Genomic DNA, 10,017 nt, shown 5'->3' on the forward strand with positions numbered 1-10,017 from the left:
CATTTGAGCCACTCTCCCAACCCCAAAACTTCTAATGAATAAAACTACAGCCAGACATGGTAGAGTGCACCTATACAGTCCCAGCTACTCAGGAGGCTGAGACAGGAGAATGGCCTAGGCCCAGGAGTTTGAGATATCTCATCTCAAACAAAACAAAAACACTAGGGACAGCTAAAACATAGAAGAGCAGAACACGTTTTTTATTATGTATTTTTAAAAAGTCTCCTTGTCAGAGAATACATTTTCTCATTAACAATTCTCATAGTGAGAAAACATTTTATTACTTCTAGTTTTATATTTGTGGACAGATTTTAGGACAAGTAAACCACATTTGAGTTTAAAGTCTGTTTGGACTCTGTAATGCTTTAATACATCTACAAGGGAAATCTTTTCCCTAAATAGAACTTCTCTAGCTTTTTTACCTAGGATTTACAATCTGTAATGAGATATCAGCACCCCTGAATTAAAAGTTTCCCTAGGACATGCAAATACCTGGTATTAACTAAACAGAGGGATGTTTCCAAAAATTAAACACTGTCCAATTTTCTGCAGTCTTTACTCATGAATTAACAGTCTTTCCTTTTGTCCTTTATTCCCAGGACAAATATGAAATTATTATCATGTATTGATAGCAATAAAGCTAAGTTTGATAAAAGGCAAAAAAAAAAAAAAGAAGCTCATATGTAACGTTTAGTTATATTGTAAGTCCTACCCATTAACTCACCCGAATACAGAACTCAGTTTCACAATTCCTTGGATAGAATTCCTCAACAATTAAATTCTCCAAGTAATCATGTGATTAGGAGGTTTATCCACCAATGGACATATCTGTTATATTCTCTTTATTGGGAGCTGAATAGTACACAGAGCAGAGGCAGAGAGGCGTACAATCACTAAAGGTATTAAGTCAAAATGGTCAGAGCTTCCACAACATGGCAACGGCTCTGGTGATGCCCACATCATGATAGTTGAAATAACAAAGCCCAGCAAAGGTTAAAGCTGAGAGCACCCAAAGGCCCGCCTTGGCAGCTTTCTGCAGCGTATCCCCGTGAACATAGTCAGTAACAACTTGTCCAAGGCCCCTGAAGAAAAAAAAAATAGCACAAATGAAAAATCACAGGTGAAGTTAGAAGACCATACAGGTAACTTGGCTGCAAAAAAAAAAAAAAAAACAAAACCAGTCAGGTTCAAAATGCAATGTCTCCACCACTCCAGCAACGGTGGGCTTCTTTAGGGGATTCTGCTAAGTCATTTTATAATGAAGTTTCCTATACATTTTTTTGAGACAACAAAATAACTCATGGTAATAAAAATTGTAAGCCAAAATGAAGGAATCAAGAGCTTCCTAAGCCAGGTACCGGTGGCTCATGCCTGTAATCCTAGCTACTCAGGAGGCAGAGATCAGAAGGATCAAGGTTCAAAGCCAGCCTGGGCAAATAGTTCGAGAGACCTTATCTCAAAAAACCCATCACAAAAAAAGAGCTGGTGGAGTAGCTCAAAGTGAAGGCCCTGAGTTCAAGCCCCAGTACTGCTCCCCCCCACCCAAAAAAGCTTCCTAATATGTAATAAAGATAATCTTGGACTTCTGAATCAAATTTCCAGTCATTTATATCAGACAGTAACTGAATGCTCCTCTACTTACAAAATGCTGTTATTTTTAACTGCCAGTGTTTTCCAAAGTGGCTGCAACATTACACTCCTGGCAGAAATACGTGAGGGTTCCAACTTCACCACATCCTCACAAACACATCAGGGCCTACTTTTTTACTACACCCATCCTAAGTAGGTATGAAGTGGTATCTCATTGTGGTTTTGCTGTGCATTTCTCTAATGTCAAATGATGTGTGCAATTCTTCACGTGTTTATTGGACATCTGTGTATCTTCTTTGAAGAAATGCATTTTATTTGCTTATTTATTTTGGCAGGTTTGAGGTTTGAACTCAGGACTTCATTCCTGCAAAGCAGGCAGTCTGTTGCTTGAGCCACACCTGCAGCCCATTTAGCTCTGGTTATTTTTTTTTAGCCTACTTTTTTTTATGGGGGTGGATATTGGGGTTTGAACTCAGGACCTCGTGCTAACTAGGCAGGCACTCTACCACTTGAGTCACTCTACCAGTCCTCCTCTGGTTATTTTTGGAGGGTTGGAAGAGTGGCTCAAGTGGCAGAGCGCCTGTCTAGCAACTGTGAGGCCCTGAATTCAAGCCCCAGTACCATCAAAAAAAAAAAATTGGTTATTTTTGGAGTTGGGGGGATCTCTCAAACTGTTTGCCCTGGCTGGTCTTGAACTGTGATTCTCCTGATTTCAGCCTTCCAAGAAGCTAGGATAATAGCCATGAGCCACCAATGCCTGGTTCTGTAATTTAACTTCTAAAAACTGTCACTCTGGCAAATGGACACTAGGGAGAACAGGAAGAAAACTAGTTACAAGTCAACTAAAGTAGCCTAGGCATAAACTAAATTTATGGCCAAGATAATGTGAAGTGACAATTCAGGTTATGTTCTAAAGAGAGAACTAACAAAAAGTTAATGAATCAGATGTGGGTAAGACAAAGAGAAATATCAAGAATGACTCCTAGGACTTTTTAGTCTGAGCAGCTAGATTTAACTGAGGAGGCAGCTTTAAAGGGAAAGCAAGAGACATGCAAGAGTGATTTGGGAATGTTAAATCTGGGATGACTATGAAATATTCAAGTAAATATGTCAGTTAGATAACTAAGTCTGCAGCTCAAGGAAAGAGCTTAGAACTGAAATTGAGCCCTGGGACTTCAGCATTCTGAGGTCAGACAGGAGGAGAAGGAGCTGGCAGAGGTCACATCTATGAAATCTGGAAAGCTAAGGAAAAGTGAATGTTGTTGAAAGTTCAAGAAAGCAGAGGACAGAGAACAGACAATTGACTTTGGAAAGATGAAGGTCTTCAGTGATTTTGGTATGCATAACTGACGTTAAGTAGTTGGAATAAAAGCCCAATTACTACAGATTAAAAGAGACTGGACACTTAAGTACTAGAGCACAATTACAGACAACTCTTCCAGGTAATTTTTTTTTTTCTGTAAAAGGATAAAAGAACTACAAGTAGAAGAGAAAATGGAGTCAAAACGTCAACTCTTAAAAAAAAAATTGACATCTTTAGAATTATTCTTTTACTCTGATTTTCTATTAATTTAGATAGATCTCCTAAGAAACACACATTAGAAATATATAACTGTACTTGGGGTATGATAGTTCTTAGGGGACTATAATACTGTATTTTGAAGGTCTATCTGGTAAGAAAGTTAATTCTCCTAGCCAGTCCTAAAACCCCTTTTTTAACATTAGCTAACAAATTATCCGGATAAGTTAATTAACCTCCCTGAGGTTTAAGTTTCCACATTTGCAAAATGACAGTGTTGGTTAAGAAAGCCCCCCAAGACCTTCCAGTTCTAAAATTTCAAAACACCTTTTCCCTCCTCCCAATGACCTCACATCATTCTTACAAAACAACGTAGAAGGAACAACTTGAGGAACTCAAGCTGTTATACACTCTTTTTAAAAGGCTCATTAACTTAGAAAATCTTACAAACTGTACAAGATAAAAGAAATACAAGCTGGCTATTTATCATTTAGCAAATATTTACTATATGCTATATGTCAAGCAGTATTCCAAACACTGAAGACAAAACAGGAAACAAAAAAGGTAATAAAAAAATCCATTCATCATTTTTTTTCAAAGACAAGACTGGATTTTATTATCTAGGAATGCACACTTGAGGTATAAAACTATGACAAAAATGCAAGAATGTGATTACTATAAAAATCAGGACAATGGTTCCAGAGGACAAGGGAGATACCGAGCATTATGACTGAAATGGGGCACAGAGAAGGAATAGGTAGCAGCATTTATTTCTGGCTTGGGTGGTATTACCCTTGTAATTCAGAAGTCAAAGACTTGATTCTCATGACTTTCTGTATCTTTACTTTCATTATGGGGAGCAGGGGTGGGAAATGAAAACTGTACATAATAATAAACAGATGATGTAGCGTATTAGAAGGTAGTAAATGCTACTGAGAAAAATCAAACAGGAGAGAAAGATAAGGAATGTCAGGAAGGACACAGCAATTTTGAGTACATGGTTAGGGAAGGCTTCGGTGAGAGGGTGACAAGATATGAAAGAGAGGAGGGAACAAGCCAAGAATGTAATTAGAAAGAGAGTTTTAGGCAGAAGAACAGGAAGAGAAGCGCTCTGAAAGATGGAGTTTCCCTGGTATGTCCAAGGAATATCAAGGAAGGTAGTGTGACTAAAAAGAGAACAGCTGGAGATGAGAAAACAGGGACAGATTGTGTAGTATCTGACGACAGTCTTACTTTCATTTTTTTATAAGAGATAAAGTCTTGCCCAGGCTGGCCTCCAATTTGCAATCCTACCTCAGATCTACCTGCCAATAGCTGGGAGTACAGGCATACATAGTCCTAAACCACTGCAAGAATTGTTTTAGTTTGAGTAAGATAAGGAGACAACGACGGGTTTTGAGAGGGGAGGGTCTTACCGTGACTTAACATTTTAAGAGGTTTCCTGGGCTGCTGGGTTAGGAACAGACACTGGATGGGAGACTACTACTGTAATGAAGGGATGATGACCAAGTTTGGGTGTGAAATACAGGAGGAACAAGGGTTGGAGGCATGGCTCAAGCGGTAGTGTCTGCCTTGCAGGTGTGAAAGCCCTGAGCTGAAACCCTAGTACCACCAAAAAACAAACAAAACAAAAGAGGAGGAACAGATTTGGCAGATCAGGAATTCACATTTATAAATGTTATAGTCAAAATGCCTACTAGAAATGGAAATGAAACTGAGAGTTCACACCTGTAATCCTAGCTATTTAGGAGGCTGAGATCAGGAGGATAGAGGTTCGAGGCCAGCCTGGGCAAATAGCTAGTGAGATCCCAGCTCCAAAATAACCAGAGCAAAATGGACTGGAGGCATGGCTCAAGCAATAGGGCACCTGCTTTGCAAGCGAAAAATCCTGAGTTCAAACCCCAGTCCACCAAAAAGGAAAGGAAATGAGAATACCAAATAAGCAAATGGATATATATTACGCATGGCGGTGCACACTGAAGGCTGAGGTGGGAGAACTGAAACTTCAAGGCCAGCCTGAGCTACATGGGAAGATACTGTGTCCCCCAAACCCTCCAAAAAAGAAATAATAGTGAACAGATGGACATATGAATCTGGGTGCACAGGTATTTCACTGCTGTTTGAAAGTTTTACTGAGTGTCTCAGCCAAATGCTCCCTCACGTGCATTACACAAGACAAACTCACAACAAACTGAGCAGACAATGCAATACTGAAGGGAATGCTATACTTGCCAGTGACTATGGAGAGAGAGGACTGCAGCCAGGGAGTAGTCCACCGCAGAGCAAGGATTAAAATAAGCAGTTGGCAATAAGCCCAAGAGTAAACAGGCAACAACCTTCTCACCAGTCCAATGGAGAGTTGCAGCCTTGAAACCTGCTACAGAAAGATCACATTAGTAAAATCTGAGGTAAAATACACGTATCTCTCACATTCAACACTTAAACTATATAACCACCTAAACAAACTGACAGGATGGCAAACAGTATACATGTAAGATTTAACTCTTGAGCATAAGGAGAGTAAGATTGTAAAAACAGGTAATTCAGCTGGGCACTGGTGGCTCATGTTTGTAATCCTAGTTACTCAAGAAGCCAGCCTGGGCAAATAGTTCCCAAGACCCTATCCTGAAAAATCCAAACCCAAAACAGGGCTGGTGGAGTGCCTCAAGTGGTAGAGCACCTGCCTAGCAAGCATGAGGCTTTAAATTCAAACCCCAACTAAAACAAACAACAATAACAAAAAACCAGGTAATTCAGAGAGGTGCTATGTCCCCTCTTTGAACAGTGTCTTAGTGCCTGCATATATTGATTAAAAAACAAACATTCTATGCTTTCAGGCAAGAAGGTAGACAAAATCTCTCTGTGGAAGTAAGCCAATCTTGGACTTTAGCAAAACAGACAGGTACCTTAAAACAATACTTGCATATTTGTACTTTCTAATCTTAGATGTAATATTATCCTTCCAAAACAAAGTTAAACCAGCTAACTCAAAGAGTTAAAAAAAGATCTTAGGTCCACTTTTAGGATCATGGTCCTTTTTCTGTACTGTTACTTACAAATAAATCCAAAACAAATGAAGCATGAAAACTTCTTTTAAACAGGTGAAAGACAATACGGACATTAAGCATTTCTTTGAGAGGCTCTCTCTTTTTCTTGGTTACAAGCTCCTTTGGGACTCTAATGAGAGAATGAAGCTGCTTCTCAGAAACATGATCACGGGTACACACGTAAAATCTATGTATACAATGTCAGGGGATTTTCTTCAGCCCATGTATTCCAGAACCACTCTGCTAGCTCTACCTGGGCTAAGCAAAGGAATCCAGAAACAAAAGCATTTCAAAGACATAAAAAGTTCTAACAGAAAAACTATACTTGCCTCATCTCTCTCGTAACTCAGATGCAACTTTTAAGCGGCTGACTTAAGAATTCAGAGCAGTCTTTATAAAATACTGACCTCTCCAGACTTTCAAAATGGAAAGACAATAAACTCATTATGCATGTTCAGACAGCCTAACTTTAATATCTAAACAGGATTCACCTATGGTTTTAAATCAACCTAAGAAAAATAAGTCAATTCTAGCTATAAATACACATGACGCAGTCCACAAAATATAATCTTTTTGTGTGTGTGCAGGACTGGGGGATTAGAACTCAGGGCTTCATGCCTGCATGAACCTCCAGTCCATTTTGTTCTGGTTATTTTGGAGATGGGGGGTCTCGTGAATTATTATCCTGGGCTGGTCTCAAATTACCATCCTCACAATCTCAGCCTCCCAAGGAGCTAGGATTATAGGTGAGAGCCACAGGAGCCTGGTTCACAAGATAGGACTTTAAAAAAATTATGCCAATTACCCACATACCTGGCTCCTTGCTAAATAAATACAAGTGACTAAACTACACTGAGACTTCCTACAGAGCTATTTTCTGGGATTTTGTTGTTTGTGTGTTTGTTTTGGGCCATACCTCTAGTCCATTCTGCTCTGGTAATTTTAGAGATGGGGTCTCTCAAACTATTTGCCTGGGCTGGCCTCAAACCTCAATTCTCTTAATGTCAGCTTCCCAAGTAGCTAGAATTACAGGCATGAGCTCTAGTGCCCAGCCAAAGTTATTTTCTTAAGAATATTTTAAAATTTTGAAGGCTTAGGGCAGAAGATTCTTTATGAATATAAATGGCACCATTAAACCATACTGACACTATCTGCCCAAAGGTGTGAACTAGGTCTTTATTTCACAGAACTGGATATGAGAATCTTACTAACAGATATTAAGTCTTACCAAAGGTATGATAATTGCCAATGTAAAGACAGTCAGAGCCCAGAAAGCAGTAGAATTAGAAAGAACATACCATGGCGGCTTGGTGACAGGTGAATGTGCCGTGTGCCACACCATCCTGGGGATCCTGGGGTAGGTTGGTCCTGCAGAAATGCTGAGACATAAGCAGGTCTGACCACTGGTGCTCGGAGGAACAGAGCTGAGGGAAGAAACATTACAGGGACCAAAGGTCCTTCTTGAGTAGAACTGAAAGACTTTCTAAATGACCATAGTAAGCCACTTAACTCTAAATGAGGGCAACATCTCATCTGTAAAATGAAGATCACCATCTATTTCACTCGGCTACTTTGAAATCAGACTAAGAAACTACTGAAAAGACTGAAGGATCAAAAAGCCATTCTTTACTTAAAAAAAAAAAAAAATTACTGGGCCAGGCATGGTGTTTTATACCTGTAAACTCATCTACTGGGGAGGCATAGGTAGGAGGATTAAAGTCCAAGGCCTGGCTTGGGAAAAAGGAGAGACCCTATCTGAAAAATAAACTAAAGCATAAAGGGCTGAGAATGTGCTCAAGTGGTAGAGTTCCTGCCTAACAAGTGTAAGGCCCTGAGTTCAAACCCTAGTCTCACCAAAATCAAAACAAAACAAAACCCCCCTGAAGAATCAATTAAAAACTTATGTAACTGCCTCACTTTTTTTCATTTTAAATAAATGACAGCTTCTTTCTTTTTCCATTTGTTCACCTACGTATCCAATATTTACTACATGCAAGACTGTGCTTGGCACTGGAGTAAGACAGATAAAAGGCCAAGCATTTGCCCTCAAGGAATCAGGTCTAGTTTGGGAAGTTCACCTATTCTTCTCTTCCTTTTCAAGACCAGTGTCTCCAGACATACTTTTTTTTTTTTTGCAGTACTTGGTTTTGAACTCAGGGCCTCATGCTTGCTGGACAGGCACTCTACCACTTGAACCACTCTGCCAGCCCTCCATTCATACTCTTGAGCCAGCAATCTTTTTTTGGCAGTTCTAGGGTCTGAACCCAGGGCCTCACACTTGCTAGGCAAGCACCATACCACTTAAGCTACGCCCCAGCCCTTTTACATTTATTTTGTTTCTGAGATTGGATCTGACTAATTTTGCCCTGGCTGGCCTCAGTACTAGAGCATGAGGGTAGTGTGAATAAACACGCTGGGTTCAAAAAGAAGAAAAAAGAAAATTTCCAGGCATGGTGGCACCTTCCTGAAATACTGCATACTCTGAAGGCTGAAGCAAGAGGATCCCAAGTTCTAAGCTAACCTGAGCAATGTAGTGAGACACCAGTCTCAAAAAACAAAAAGCAAAACAAAAGAAAACAAATTGCAGGGCTGGAGGCGTGGCTCAAAGGATAGAGCACCTGCATGTCAAGCGTGAGGCCCTTAGTTCAAACCCCAACACTACCAACTTCCCCCATAAAAAACAAACTTGAAAAATGGCAAGTCTACACTGTAAATCTGTCAAACCTTTCAACAGCTATCCTTTCTAGCTCTTGTAAGCCAAGGAGTTGGACACCAGCCTGGTCCACATAGGAAGAGCCTCTCAAAAAAAAAAAAAAAAAAAAGCTACCCTTCAACAACAGGTAAAGTGCACAATCCTTAAAAGTTCCATTTCACCCTTCTAATTTCTTACTGTGATCTTCATGCTCTGATACTATTCTACTTGTCTATGCCTTCATCCTTGCTTTCATTCATCTGACTTCAAACTATAATGTCTGTCTTTCCTTGGCCTTTTTTATTCTCAAGACTTTCAGATACACCCACCTTCTTAAGAACTAAGATGGGGCATGGCTCAAGCGTTAGAGCGCCTGCCTGGCAAGCGCCAAACCCTGAGTTCAAACTCCCGTACCGCCACAAAAAAAAAAAAAAAAAAAAAGGCTAATCCTTCAAAAACACAGATAAAAATATTCTCTAGGCTTATATAACAATTTATGTACACTTGTTTTATGTTAGATTATGCTTACTTGTGTTTTTCCCTAAAAACTGAAAGTTCTTTGAGGGCAGGAATTCTGTTTTACTCCAACTTGAATCCCTGTCTTGCAACAGTGGCTGGTTCGACGCAAACGCGCAGTTAAAGGACTACGGCACGGATCCCCCACACCCACTTTCAAGCACACCAGCCCTGGGAAAACGGGTAGGATAGGGACAGGGATCCTCTTTCCCAACAAGGATGGGATGATGGACGGAAAAGTCCTATATGGAATGCCCTCAGGAGTACTGTATCCAAAGGATTTTTTTTCAGATTACCCCATCACTTCGTCAGCCCTGAACTAGGGCGAACTTGGGCTCGAGGCTCTGGTGGTCACTGCTGTGATTCGGCCAGAGGCCTGAGCGGCCGAAAACAAGAAAGAAGGATTTCCTCTCCTCGGGGGACAAGTCCTCGCTTCCACGCCCTTCCCCTGCTGGAAGCTGCATCAAGCACCTCTGACTGCAGGACCCCTCACCTCGGCGTCCCTGGGCACCGCAAAGGACGCTCAGCCGTGACAGAACAGCCATCCTGCCTCGGAGGGATCAAGGTCATCCGCCAACCCGGAAGTAGTTCTGCATCAACTGCCACCCGGCGGGGAAGAAAACAAGGAGGAGGAAAACGCTGAGCTTCACCGG

General features: G+C 40.7%; 1 protein-coding gene across 2 annotated transcripts; it reads right to left on the bottom strand.

The window, feature by feature from the left end:
* Positions 1–179: 179 nt before the first annotated feature.
* On the bottom strand, positions 180–10,016 carry Sdhd (succinate dehydrogenase complex subunit D). Of its 2 annotated transcripts, none has more exons than XM_020184123.2 (4): positions 9,858–10,016; positions 7,455–7,580; positions 5,342–5,483; positions 180–1,082 (listed from the first exon to the last, which is right to left on the bottom strand). In XM_020184123.2, exons 1-4 carry the CDS (start codon positions 9,907–9,909, stop codon positions 917–919), a joined length of 486 nt encoding a protein of 161 aa, XP_020039712.1. In that variant the 5' UTR covers positions 9,910–10,016; the 3' UTR covers positions 180–916. The 2 variants fall into 2 exon arrangements, with proteins under 2 accessions (XP_020039712.1, XP_020039711.1); XM_020184122.2 differs by having other exon boundaries at positions 5,342–5,486.
* Position 10,017: the final 1 nt, after the last annotated feature.

This window comes from Castor canadensis, chromosome 2 (genome assembly GCF_047511655.1).
Source record: "Castor canadensis chromosome 2, mCasCan1.hap1v2, whole genome shotgun sequence".
Classification (NCBI taxonomy): domain Eukaryota; kingdom Metazoa; phylum Chordata; class Mammalia; order Rodentia; family Castoridae; genus Castor; species Castor canadensis.

What these genes read in the sequence shown, in the direction of transcription:
- Sdhd (XM_020184122.2), bottom strand. Translation starts at nt 9,909, where the DNA reads ATGGCTGTTCTGTCACGGCTGAGCGTCCTTTGCGGTGCCCAGGGACGC. An exon ending in CGGTGCCCAGGGACGCCGAG is followed by an intron (nt 7,581 to 9,857) that starts GTGAGGGGTCCT and finishes TTCTTCCCTCAG; the next exon opens with CTCTGTTCCTCCGAGCACCA. An exon ending in CTCTCTCTCCATAGTCACTG is followed by an intron (nt 1,083 to 5,341) that starts GCAAGTATAGCA and finishes TTTTTTCTTCAG; the next exon opens with GGGCCTTGGACAAGTTGTTA.